The sequence below is a fragment of the Alnus glutinosa genome, chromosome 14 (assembly GCF_958979055.1).
Source record: "Alnus glutinosa chromosome 14, dhAlnGlut1.1, whole genome shotgun sequence".
In the NCBI taxonomy this organism is placed as follows: Eukaryota; Viridiplantae; Streptophyta; class Magnoliopsida; order Fagales; family Betulaceae; genus Alnus; species Alnus glutinosa.
The window spans coordinates 22,974,243-22,988,452 of NC_084899.1; the positions used below are offsets into that span (position 1 = coordinate 22,974,243).

Sequence of the window (14,210 nt, forward strand, 5' to 3'; positions counted from 1 at the left end):
GCCTAAGATCTATTGACTCCACTCGGTGGATTCTGGGTGGAATCTCTTCGTTGCCGCTACCTTGGAAGTCCAGAACCACGACTAGGTAGAGAAGGGGCGCCTGGACTGTGATCTAGAGCCGCCACAGGTTCCAGATCTTTGGCGGGTCACGAGACGATGGTGGGTTTACATCTTTTAGTGAGGATCAAACTGCCCAATGCGCAATGTGAAGACCTCTGCAAAGCCCTATTATCCGCAGTGCATCACGTTGAATCCAGATCGGGTGGACTGCTGGAGCCGACTAGCCGAGGGTTCTTCCGTTCTTCGGGGAAGAAATCAGAACCGAACTGATTTGGGGCCTACCCATCGGGTTTTTCTTGGGTCGACCCGAACTCTCCTTTCTTCTTCTCTGTATATATTTTGTTTGTCTGGGCCAACCCATTAGAACGAATTGGACTAGGCTCAATCCCCCAAGCCTAAGCCAATCGACCTGATGCCTTTTTTCTTTTTTGTATAGACTGTATGTGCTGTAGCCTTTCACGTGAACTCGAGACCTAAAAAGTGGATAAATTTTCCAAAGTTTCTATGGTTGACATGAATGGTCAAAGCTGCATCTAAGAAACCTCCAAAATTTTCACACCACTCAAGGCAGAATCATATATGGGCCATATGACAGTCTCTAAAAACGTAGAAAAACACAAGTTAAATCAAACATATCTGGTATATACGACGAGGTCCAACATTGGTTTGATGTGCGTTAAAGCAAGCCTGAAATAGATGGATGTGGATCAATTCTAGCAAACTTCAAGTGTAGACCCACGAAGTCAGAGATCTCTGTCGATTGATGAAGAGAGATTTTCAGATTTGATTTGATCACGCAGTCACCGTTGCGGATTTTTTTTTCGCAAGAACGATCTGTCAATTCCCACAGACGGCACCAAACTGTTGGTACAGTTTCCGGTACGGTGACATGTTGCCTTGTGATTCGTTGCCTTCCTTGATCTTCGCTCTCCTCGTGATCTGCAAAATAATAAACGGCTCATCGGCTCGTGGGGGTGTCGACCATACCCCCACTCCGATGCCTAAGTCAAATTAAAATCTATTTTCTAAAGAATATTTGCAATCTCAAAAGCTCAGAGAATGCCCGTTAAAAATACCTGACGTAGTAGTCTTATTTATAGACTCACAGTTCACAGTTATGAAATTACTGGAGTGCTTTGAGCATAATTTAATTAGGAATCTGAGTCCTAGATCAAACAGTCTTTAATCTTATCTTCATAGAATTCAAATTGGGTAGTAGAGTCCAAACTGGATATGACACTCTCTTTAGCTAATGTCATTCTATAAGGTACCTTATCCCATATTTGATGGGATAAAAGTCTATCTTGATATATTTGGGATATGCGACTTTTTGGAGATAATGGATGGTCTTGTGCTTAAGTCTAATCTGACCGGGTCAACCCGATGGGCTCAGCCCTCGATACTACCTTAGGCCCACGTGTCTTTGGAGCTGATTATTTCTCCAACATTACATATGCGCCTTACATATCTATAATTACTGATTTTAAAAAAATTGTTAGACTTAGACATGAGTTGGAAAAATATCATTTCTTTTTTCTTATTTAACAAGAATTACTCTAAGGGTTAGTTGAGAGTGTCACATGACTCTCACGACAACGTTGTTGAATGAATGTTGAATGCAATTATAATATTTAGCAATTCTTAAAATAAGTACATGTGAGAATCACATACTCGGTTAAAAATATATGTGATAATTAAAAATACATGTGAAAATTATATGTATTTTAAACACATAATAGTTTAACAGACTGAATTGAATAAAATTCTTTTGATCCATATAATAATTCATGGTGCTGAAATTTCTAACAAATATCTTAATATTTCAAATGGCCTTATGAATCAACGTTTACGTGCCATGTTTGTCAACTAAGTTGCTCGATCGATTAAATTATTTGGGGACCTAAAAAATGAGATAATTAATTTCATAGTCAAAGGATGCTTATATCCTGATTGTCATGATTCAAACGTGGGCTCGTGAATAGGAAGTCAAGTGTGCATGATTTAGAAATTTAGTAATGCTCCGTTTGTTTCGGCGTAAAATAATTTTTGAAAAATAATTTTGACATTTTACGGTGTTTGATAGGAGCGAAAATAATAGTCAACGAAAATTATTTTCAATTTGACCGTAAAAACTTCTTTAATTTTTGAAAAATAATTTACGATTTTTAAAACCGTAAATCGTTTTTCAAAATTAAAATTTTCATCCTTACACGCACGTTTGATATCCAATCGTCAGAATTTAACAATTATCGATCGTCGGAATCCGGTTGGCACCGGAGTCCGACAACATTTAGTCGCCGGTATCCTGCTGGCGCCGAAATCCAGCCATCGGCATACCAAATTCCGGACTAAATATTGCCGGATTCCGGCCAAGCCGGCCGGCTCTAGCAGGATCTGGCCAAAACAGCTGGGATCCAGCCAGATCTGGCCAAAACGGCTAGGATCCAGCCGGATCCGGATATGACCTGATCCGGTCATTGATCCGGCCGGATCCGGAAGATTCCGGCCAGAATCTGGTCATTTTGGCTGGATCCGGTTAAATTTTCTCATGATAACATTTTAATTTTTATAATGACAGTTTATCATGTTTCAACATTTTTATCACTTTGTTTGTTTTTTGGCTTTCTTTCTGATGCTTGGCATGCGATCATTGTATCAATATTTATATTTACCAAATATTTGACGATTGTTGATGAAAGTTGCTTATATATAGGAAAATTTAGTAGCCGTATCAACACTCATGTCTGTGTAGATATATATATATATATATATTAGAGATATATTTAATGTCATTCTCTTGCATATTTTTTTTGTAAATTTATCATTGAATTTGTGAAACTAACACATATTTTCACAATTTCAACGATAGATTTGCACCTCTCTTGTACGGAAATTTATAGGAGATCTGAAAGAGAATAAACTCAAAATTTATCTATATAATTTGTTTCTTTTAAATTTTTATTTTGCACCAAGTAAAACCGTCCGGCCCTGGTAGCTCTTTTCGTTATTGGGAAAATCTTTCCGGTTTCCAGGGTACCCGGTGATAGTTATTAGAAATTCGGGGAGGTCCCTGATATTTAGTTTATTACGGTTCATACCTTGAGTTGTATCTCCTCCATTACGGTTCCTACCTGAGCTGTCATTTCTTTTCTTGTCCAGAAGTAGAGTTCGCCTACCACACCTAGCCTCCTTCTCTCGTGCTTAACCTTCTCTTCCCTTTGGAGCAATCCCTTCTATATTTAGCAACTCTCTCTCTCTCTCTCTCTCTCTCTCTCTCTCTCTCTCTCACACGCACATAGCACCTGAGAACAAGACATGAGAAACTGAAAAGTGGTAAGAACGTGTCTTAAATATTCAAGTTGTGGAATTTAGTCTCATGATGCCTTTATTTAATCTCAATTTTACGTCATTAATGTTTCATTTCGGTTTTATATTATGAATCTTTCACGTTATGAAATCTATGGAGATATTAATGCTTGATTTTTCTCTTTTAGTCTCTGCATTATTGTGTTCGTATTGAAAGCTTGCAATTTCTGCATTGTTTTTGTTCTTGTGCCAACAGGCTGTCCATTTTATGCATCAACAAGTCTGATATCCATTTATATTGCGTGTCAAAGAGATAAATTTTTTCCTGGATATCTCGAGCATATGTGAATATTTTCTTGATCTGGGTATTCATGAAGTTGAGGATCATGAAGATTTAAAGAGAACCCATTTGAGGTTTGGTTTATTTTTCATTTGGGTCTGCTTAATTAGATCGATATCTTGTAGAATCGGTCAAATTCAATGAAAAGATGCGGGCTTTATGATGGTTTTCGGGTTGTTTAGTGCAATGGGGTGGAAGGTGCGGTTCATTGGTGGAATGAGCATAGCAAGATGAGCTAAGTGTTTAAAAATGGATACAAAGGAAGATGCCGAAGTGCAAGAAGAGCTGCCTCCGTCGCCTATTTGGGTATTGCATCATTTATCCGAGGAGGCATTTAGAGTGGCCGGTGAAGCGCTGCATAGTGTGTACTCGGGTCATTCGAACTTCCCACCAATGGGGCCAGAGCAGGGACACAGACGCAGTCAAAGCGAAGTTGTGACTAAAGTTCACAGACGTAATAGTAGCTTTCAGAGATTGAAGAGTCAGATGCAGAAGGCCTGGAAATGGGGTAGCGATTCTCGTGAAGAAGATTACCGGCGGAGCTTCACCAAAAAAGATACCTCACGTCTCCACCACAGATTGTTGGAGGCACTCCAAAAGTCGGCACAGAACCTGCCAACAGCCACCAAGAAGCTGAACCCACCACAAACGAGTTGGCCGATAGTCATCAACCAACGACCGCCACCCAAGAATCTCCGAGATTGAGGAGATTGAGAAGGCCAAACGTGTCCTCTGTGCCGGACATGGTACACCATACGATATGTGAAGGGCATTTTTGGGTTTTTAGCCTTAAACGACATAAACTGATGGAGAAGGTCAAAAAACAAGCAATTGGTAGTTTGGAGGGCCGGACTGCGAGCACTGGTAGTTCGGGCGGCTATCCGGAGAACGGGTGGTAGTTTTGAGAGTTTTTTTTTTTGTATTTAATCATATTAAAAAAGTTCATAACCAAAAGTCCATAAACATATTAAAAAAGTTCAAACCCAAAAGTCCATAAACATATTAAAAAAGTTCACAACCAAAAGTTTATAAACATATTGAACATATCCAAGCATGGTCCGGTTTCTGGCTTTCTGCAGCCTTGCTCTCAATCATCTATAACCACAATAGAAGGAAAAAAAAAAATTAGTTAAATGAATAAATAAATAAAATGAATTAATAATAATAAAAACTAAAATGAATTTATAGCCATCTACCATGCTTATCAAATATTTCAATAATGACTAATAACCCATTAACCAGTTGGGGAAAATAAATAAGGACAGAAGCTGGTATATTTACCACATACATTACAAACATTTTAAATAATTAATCATATTGACACTTTGAAAGTTATTTAAGAGTAAATCATCACTTATCCAAAAAAAATTCAAATGTCCATCGATCTTATCGTTTGAAACTTGAAAGACACACATAGATACAGACAAATCCAACCTAGAAATTAGAATAATGTATAAGGTTCTTATCCAATTCATTTCCATTTCAGATATCTGAGCAGCTAAATCTGATAATTCCATAGAACATGACAGTTATTAGCACATAAATCAAAGAATCAAACACAACCCATTGATCCTTCTCTCAGTTTCACCAAAACCCACTTCTCAAAACCCAAAAAAAAAACCCTAGCATCCAAAAGGAAAGCTAAAACAGTACCAAAAGTTAAATCAGTTCATAACAAAAACTAAAGAAGAACAACATATCTAACCGTGATTTGCTCCTTCTGCTTCAAAAATCACCAAATCTATAGAGAAACAGAGAAAGAGGGTTCAGTAATCAGTAAGGGTGAGAAAAGAATCGAAAGATCAAAGATCAGTGGTCAAAAATCAAAAATAAAAAATCATAGAGAAGAACTAAGAAGAAGAAGGCTGATTACCTAGTAGGTAGGGGCGGCAAGTCAGGGGCGTGAAGAGAGAAGAGTGAACTTCAGTGAAGGTAGGCAGCGTGAAGAGAATATGAGAAATAGAAATTAGGATTTAGGGCAAAACAAAAGTGTGAAAAAGACGGAAAGGACCCCCTGTTCGCCCTTGCAGCATTAGGGTAAAAGAATAAGGGGTTTTTTTTTTTTTAATAAATTAATAGACTCAGAGCCAGTTACCCGGTTATAACCGGGGTTTTTGAAAATCAATACCAGGCTCCAGCTCCGGGTACCCAGTTATAAATAATTGGGTACCAAAACGGCTGGTTATAACCGGTTCAGATTTACACCCCTAATTAGGACAAGCCTATCTACACCCTCACTTGGAAATAACAACAACCCCCAAAAGATGGTTGAAGCAGTGAAAGCACTGTTAGAGTCCAAAAATAGAACTCCAGGAAAGAAAGGTACCAACACAAATCCAAATACAGTAGTCTCCCTTAAAAGGAAACAATAACCCAAGTAACCTAAAAACAAAAACAAAAACAAAAGTAAATAAACAGCAAAAAAGCCCCAAAAATAGCAACTCCAGCAACTGGTGGAGCAGTGGAGGACTAGAGACCCGACGCTGACGCGTGAGAGACACATTCCAGCGCGTGGAAGGTGGAAGAAGACGCGGCCAGTGGCGTTCGGTAGCTGGAACACAGGTGGGTACGGTGGAAAGGCGCGTAGGAGGCAGGGACCATCGGAGGAACGTATATCTAGCTTTTAAAAAATCAAATCTAAGAACTTTGACAAAATCGGCCACCAACACTGTAACGCCCCCAAACCACTAGGGTTAGGTTCGTCCATTTTCTTATATAAAGTTACAAAGATTCATAAGGTCTGCTAGATAACTTAGCTAATATACTGAATTAAATAAATTGCCAGAAAAATAATTTTAAACTCAAAACTTTAATAAATGCGGAAACGAGTAATTCGAAAAGAATAATTATGTTCGATACAATAACTGAAAATCCAAAGTAAAACTAAATTTATTGTGCCGGTGCACTTGATAAAATAAATGAAATGCAATATCCTAACGCTAGCCTATATCCCATTTCGGCTGCCTAGGTCACTCTGCTCATAACCTGAAAACAAAACAAAATAAGGGTGAGAGAATTGCTTAGTAAGGTAACCCTCAACCATAAAACGGTTGAGTTAAATTCATTTTCTTCAAAACGATTATTAAAACACACTTGAGATCTAAAATTTCCATAATACAAAATGTAAGTTCAGCATTTTGCGTAAAGCATAGAATTACTGGTTGATAAATAAAACTTCTCATATTTAGGGTCCATGTACACTATTACGCCCTGTGTACTTAGGGTTGCGCGGTCTTTGCTGTGACCATGACAGGTAATTGTGGCCGCAGGCCTGCCCCGTCAGCTAATTAATTAAAGTACACTTAGCATGACCAAGAGACGGATTACCGCCTTATCAACGTCCTTCAGAAGGTGTACTTTCATCTCAAGCAACGGTACCGAGCTTAATCCTCTGTGAATCTTTGTCAATATCTCTGGGGCCAAAATAATAGTCTCCTTCACACACGTGCCTCATTTATAAAAATCTTTCTCCTTCTCATAAGTTATTCTTACTCCTTTCACTATGCTTGGTAACTCTTGAGGCAAAGTGTGAGAGTGTTTTTACACTCATCTTTTCATTAATTTCAAAAACTAGTAACTTCCCGTCTCGGGAACCAAATAAGCAATTTACTACAATTAAAAAGTTCATTATAACTAAAGCTTTTCTTAAAACTACTGATTTCAAGAATATCATTTCTACAAACAACTTTCATCTCAAAACTATTATAAAACAATCCTTGATGCATCAATATAAATTTGAAATACATAACGAGAACAATTATTCATAAATATGCTAAAATCAATGGATAAAATAATATGACATAAAATAATTATGGAAGGGGTAGAGGATCCCTTACCTCGACATTGCTACTCAAAGACTGATCTAAACTATAAGAAACCTGAATCGATAAAACTTAACTATGTCAACCTTAGGCTAGAATACACATCCTAAATAGAATCGGACCTAACACATCTCGGCTTTCCAATCTCTACCAATATCATGATTATAGGTGTTTTATTGTTATTAGAAAATTAGAAAACAATAATTGAGAGTGTATGTTTTGGGTTTCATGAAACTCTTATATCATAATCATAAAAATATGATATTAGTTCACTATGAAAAATGTTCTTAAAAGAATATTAATCGTTCAAGTCAAAATCAAGAAAATAGATATTATAAAATACTAAAATGTTATTGGTTGATAAAGGAACTCCATAAAAGAAATAAAATAGGAAATTATCAAAAGAAAAGTTTATGACCCTAGCCTTCTCATCACCCTCTGAACGGAAATTGATAGCTTTGCTTTATAATAGCGAAAAGCTTGACTCATCCGTGTTAAAGTTACTCATAGAAAAGAAGAAGAAAATAAGCTCATGATACGATTAGCATTAGTTCGGTCGCAGCAAGAGTGAAAATAAAACGAAGATTCAATAACGTTGATGGTTTGCAGTAAGTGAAACGAAAAGGAAAAGGGAAAGAAACAACATCCTGTATTCTGAGCTACATAGACGTGAAGAGACAAAAGGAGAAAAGAAAACAACGATTAAGGCCTCGTTTGGTTCACAGAATGGTCATTCCATTAAGAAAATGAATAGTTATTCCTGGGAATAGAAGGTAGCGGAATGGAATGACTATTCCTATTCTTTTGTTTGGTAATAACTCATACATTTTAATCGGAATTCAAAGAAAATTACTAAAAAAAACCCTACATTTTTTTTTTTTTTTTTTAAAAAAAATAAAACTAAAAAAACTAAAAACAAAAAAAAAATTGAAATAAATTGGTAGGTGGCTGACCACCCATTGGGGTGGCCGGCCACCCACCGTTGAACCGGAGGCCACCCTTGATGAGAGGCCACCCCCGGAGGCCACTCGGGGGTGGCTGGCCACCCTTGATGAGAATCGGGGGTGGCCTAGCCACCACCCCCCCCCTCCCCGGCGATGTACTCTGGGGGTGACGAGAATTGGGAGTGGTCTGTGCCACCCTCAGTTGCTCCAGGGGTGGTCGCACCACCCCCTAGGCATTCGGGGGGATGGTGCGACCACCCCTAGCCCGGCATAGTGGCTAGCTGACCACCCCAATGGGTGGTCTACCAACCACTTTGGGGTTTAGTTTTTTTTTTCTTTTTTTATTTTTTCTTTTTTAAACAAAAGATTTGAAAGAAAATAAAAAATGTTTTTTTTTTGGAAAATTGTATTCTTTATCCCAATGAATAGTTATTCCTCTAAAAAATGAGAGGAATAGATATTCCTCTTCGTAAAGGAATAGCTATTCCAATGGGAACATCTATTACATGGAATAGACCCCTACCAAACAAAAGAGTGGTTATTCCATAGGAATAGCCATTCAATTTCAGGGGTCTATTCCGAAAATCAAACGGGGCCTAAATCCCGTGATGCTACGGCTATCATGGCCAGAAAAGAAAAGAGGAAAAATTTTGTAAGGGGACGAGACCTGCTGTTGAGAAGAAAGAACAAAAGTGAGGATATACTATACACAACAAGACACAATCAGGCAAGTGCTGTCCGACTAGAACCAAAAGAAAAGAAGATACAAAAAAAAAAAAAATGAAGGCTATACCTCCTACGTTTTACTGCTAGAAGAGAAAAATAAACTAAGAAATAACAAAACCTCATCAAATGTGAAGAGAACTAGAGAAACCTCTAGCTAATTAAACAATAACAAACGCAATAAAAGACATAAAAGAAAGAAGAGAAGAGAGGTGGGAAGAGATGAGGTCCTTCCCCTCCTCCGTGAGTTGGCTGAAGCAAGAGGAAGGTGGCTACTATGGGTCTTGGTTGCCTTCTCTATAACAAGGAAAAACGAGAGCGAGGAAAGTTTTTCCACAGAACGTTATTTGACCTCACGTGTAAAATCTATTAAAATGCTAACAAAACAAGAAACAATAATAGAATTAATTAATTGATAAAATCACTGATACTATAGAACAGCCATATAATTGTTAAGAAATACTAAAGAAATTCGATAAGAAATTAGCAATTAATTCAAGAAATTATCATGATAAATTAGACAAATAACTGAATAAGTTACAAAAACATTCGAATGACATGTACGTACACCTCAAACACATTAATGGCATGTTCGGGTGAGAGAGATTTTTTTAAAAAAATATTTTTCAAATTTTGTTGTTTAAATATTAAATTCTATTCGGATTTTATCCAACTTTTTTAATTTTGTCTCAAGTTTTATAAATCATCCAAACATAATTTCAAAAAACAATTTCTTTCAATATTCGCTTTTTCAAAAAATCGCATACCCAAACGAAGCATTGTGTAAATTTTAGACAGAAGATCGAATCACGTTCACTGGCTTTCATTAATTACACAAGAGTAATGCTACACACACTCTCACTTCTTTACACTCATTTCTCTACACCAATTTCTCCACACCCTTATGTGACTTTTAAAACCATCATTATATTGGCTTTGATATGGATTTTTATTGAATTTTAATTCAATAGTAGTTTTAAAAGCCATTAGAAAAATTGGTGTAAAGAAGTGAGAGTGTGTGTGGTATTACTCATTACACAATGTAGTCGGTTTTGAATGAGAAATTAAACAATTATTATTGGCATATATATATTAATTACACAATGCTCACCAATTCTCTTTGAGCCAAGGTTCCTCATCAAGTTCAAGAAATTTGTTCACCCAGTTTAAACCATACGATCCTTCAGCGGTAAAGTCAAATAACTCGTTCACATCAAAGTGTCCTTCAAAATTCCCGCTTTCTTTAGCACCCTCCACGTCCACATGATCGACGCTGCAGTAGGTTTTTTGAGGCATAATTACCTGATCATCTTGTGCTGACAGTGCTGTTGTTGTTGAAGCCTCTGGTGTTTTCTCCTTTTGATTTGTTTTCTTGCTCATACGAGAATTCCAGTAGTTCTTTATCTCGTTATCGGTCCGTCCTGGAAGTCTCCCAGCAATTAAAGACCACCTATATATATAAACATGTAATTTGTTTGATTAATTTGCTTCTCTTGGATAACCTTAGAGCATGCATGCAATAACATTTTTCTTTTTTCTTTTTTCTTTTAGACCCTAAGTAGTAAGGCATCACTCGGTCCCGGTGTCTGATCATGAAGTAGTAAGTTTAAGGTTTGACCCTCTTGAGTTTAAATAATTTATTGAGGCCACGAAAGCCATACGTAGCTTTACTCAAACCATCTAGAGAGCGTTTTGCACAGTATTCCTGGAATCTAGTTAGGGCAGATACTCGATCTGGTTATCCGGGAAAATATATACATATTTGATACACTTTGACACACTAACCTGTTCCCTAGTAGCTTATGAAGCCGAAGTATCAAGTCCTCTTCTGCATCTGATATGTTGCCTCGTTTGATATCGGGTCTCAGATAATTCAACCATCTCAATCTGCAACTCTTCCCGCATCGATTCAAACCTGCAAAAAAAAGAAAAAAAAAAAAAGAGAACCCTTTAGGCCTCCCATCAAATTTAATACTATATATGTATAGAGTTGATCATCATATACCGGCAGGTTTCTCTGCTATATTAATACTTCTTCTCGAGTCTCGACTGATAATATATATTGGTTTAATCTAAAGATACGTGGTAAATTAACCTGCATTTAGTGCAATTGTTGTCCACCTCTTTGCACCGTGGATTTCAATGCACTGAGACAGTTTTTGATCTTCCTCTGCTGTCCATGCTCCTTTGTTCATTACTTTCTTGGCTGATCCATCATTTTTTGGAGCCATTTAAGAGAGAGAGAGAGAGAGAGAGAGAGAGAGAGAGAGTGGTCTTGCCGTTGGAGAGAGCCCTAGACGGAGAGAGAAGTGAGAATTTATAAACATGAAGGTTTGGGCATTGTTGAAGAGTCACGTACGTCATGAGTTCGTAAGTCAATCCAGCTATGAGCTGCCCTTCCCGGCCAGGGACCCTGCAGGGAGGGAAAGAAAACTAGGGAACCTCAACAACAACAAGATCTATCCTCAGACAGGCAGACCTATGAAAATAGTTGGTACAATGATTCTCTCGTAAACTTTCCCTCAACAACGTTGGCGTTGTTACTTTCAATTAAAAAAAAAAAAAACAGCAACGTTGTTGTTTGGCAAAGTACCAACAGATTATAGTAGTTCTTTTAACTATATATTTATCTACTTTTTTTTTATTACTTTCTCATAATTTTTAATAACAATCAATATCAAAACATTCTCATTTTTTTCACTTTTTATATTATATCAATAATTTATAATTTCTATTAAAATAAAAAAATTCACTGCAATACAAAATTTTTTTCGCTTTTATATACAAATTCTTTTTACTTTATATCCCATCATCATTTATTACTAATTCTAAAATTAACAATTCAGTACTCTGTTCTGTACAAACATTTGTCAAACAACACCAATATGATCCTTTGCCAATGGCAGATCCAGGCTTGTAAAAATTGAGAGGTCAAATTGAAAAAAATAAATAAAAATTGAGGGGAGTAAAACTAAAAAAATAAAAAAAATAAAATTAAGAGGTAAAATTTTAAATTTTTTTTTCTTTTTTTAAAATTAAAAAAAAAATAAAAATAAATTGGGGCTGGCGGGGGGGGGGGGGGGGGGGGGGGGGGGGGGGGCAGGTCCCCCCTTACCGCCCCTGCCCTTTGCCCTTCACTCTAGGACGTTCATTAATCGGCACGTACCATTGACTTTAATACCATGTATCATAAACCCTTACGAAGACGCAACAATATTGATAACCAACGATCGATATACACAATTGTACCAGAGTACCTAATCCTATACAATTAAGCAGGGTAATCCTAGCCTGTACAATAATATTATAACTGGGCATTACAAATTAATGCTACGCTCTATTCTCGTACAATAATTATTATAACTGGGCATTACAAATTAATGCTACGCTCTATTCTCGTACAATAATATTATAACTGGGCATTACAAATTAATGCTACGCTCTATTCTCGTACAATAATTATGTACATAATAATACACTTTAGACTCTATACAATTTATAAATTCTAATTGTACATATTAATTATGGTAATTATTATTAGGTTTATATCTATGTAAACCATAATAATTATACAATTGGTTGACAATAATTGGTATCTACAAACCATTATATAATTACGTACCATAATTATAATGGTACCATTATAATTTGTAGACAATGGTAGCATAATTATCAGTAATTAATATATACTTTATTCAAAGAATTGAATGGCAGAAAAGGTCATAGCTCTAGCACATGGGGAGTTATACATATCTTTAGTTATTTTATAATTAAAAAGTTAAATTAAAAAATAAAATAAAAAAATAAAAATTATAGAAGTTGACAACTGAATAGTGCGTGTTTATTATTTTGCTTTGGAATATATATTTTTGAAAAATCTCTACATGCAGTTGATGTTGTCATGTTACAAACAATCTTCAGCTGGTTTTAAAAAATTGTTTTAAAAGTTTTTTATGTTTCACATGAACACATGTGATCATGAGTTTTATGAAAAAATAAAAATAAAAAAATAAAATCAGCTTTAAACTAATTTTACGGATTTTACCGTTAATTGGGTCGTTAAATTTTTTTTTAACAGACCATTGATTTACTTTTTAACACCAAAAGGAAAGAAAACCAACCCAAGAGAGAAAGAGATTCACCAAAAAGAAATTACATTCACACGTAAAAGGGAGGGGGGGGGGGGGGGGGGGCAAAGTGCACTAGAGAGTAGAGATTATATTATATCCTTATATATATATATAATTTTTTTTATTTTTTATTTTTTTTTGTTTCATATACAGATTTTGTGAACTTTACTTCTAGCCGCATATATATATATGAACTAATTGCAAAGTTCACCTAGTACTGTCTTCTCTTTCTAGTGTTTTTCTCAGTGACTTTTCATTATGCAGATTAAAGGTTGTTCATTTGACTTTCATATTTGCCGGTGCGTCTTTAACGAAGATAAATGCTATATTCTAATTAATTTTAATAAGTTACGTATCAAGAGATCCAATCGTATCGAGTTAAATATTTTGAGAGGCACAAACTAACTTTTAAGAATAACGCTATTGCGTGATTCTATAACATTGTAAGATATTTCTTTACTTTAGTTTTAATCTTTTATATTCTATTTATTTTATTGTTAATTTTTGGCTAGATATTATTTTATTGTTAATTACTTAAATTTTTTAGATAAGTAATTATTTAATGTGTTATTGGAAGATAGATCTTGTGTTGGAATAAGGCACTAAAACCATGAGAAATGGGTAAATAATTAACCCTGTTGGGGCAGGATAGACTAAACACCAATGGTATAGGGCCTAATACCATTACTTTAACGACTGCATTTTTAATTTTAATGCAAGTTTTGTTCCCTTAATTTATCATATAAGACTGACCATGACCCCTCTAAGCAATCCCTAACATAAGAAAATTAAAAAAGAAAAGCAAAAAATGAACTATATATGAGAATGAGATTTTGGAGGTGAAAGTAGTTTTGAGTGTTTTAAATTATTTATTAATGCTTTTACT

General features: G+C 35.9%; 1 protein-coding gene across 1 annotated transcript; it reads right to left on the reverse strand.

Moving 5' to 3' along the window:
* Positions 1 to 10,301: 10,301 nt before the first annotated feature.
* LOC133856833 (transcription factor MYB114-like) lies at positions 10,302 to 11,425 on the reverse strand. Its single transcript, XM_062291873.1, has 3 exons — positions 11,290 to 11,425; positions 10,980 to 11,109; positions 10,302 to 10,644 (listed from the first exon to the last, which is right to left on the reverse strand). Exons 1-3 carry the CDS (start codon positions 11,423 to 11,425, stop codon positions 10,302 to 10,304), a joined length of 609 nt encoding a protein of 202 aa, XP_062147857.1.
* Positions 11,426 to 14,210: the final 2,785 nt, after the last annotated feature.

What these genes read in the sequence shown, in the direction of transcription:
- LOC133856833 (XM_062291873.1), bottom strand. Translation starts at nt 11,425, where the DNA reads ATGGCTCCAAAAAATGATGGATCAGCCAAGAAAGTAATGAACAAAGGA. An exon ending in AACAATTGCACTAAATGCAG is followed by an intron (nt 11,110 to 11,289) that starts GTTAATTTACCA and finishes TTTTTTTTGCAG; the next exon opens with GTTTGAATCGATGCGGGAAG. An exon ending in CATAAGCTACTAGGGAACAG is followed by an intron (nt 10,645 to 10,979) that starts GTTAGTGTGTCA and finishes TTATATATATAG; the next exon opens with GTGGTCTTTAATTGCTGGGA.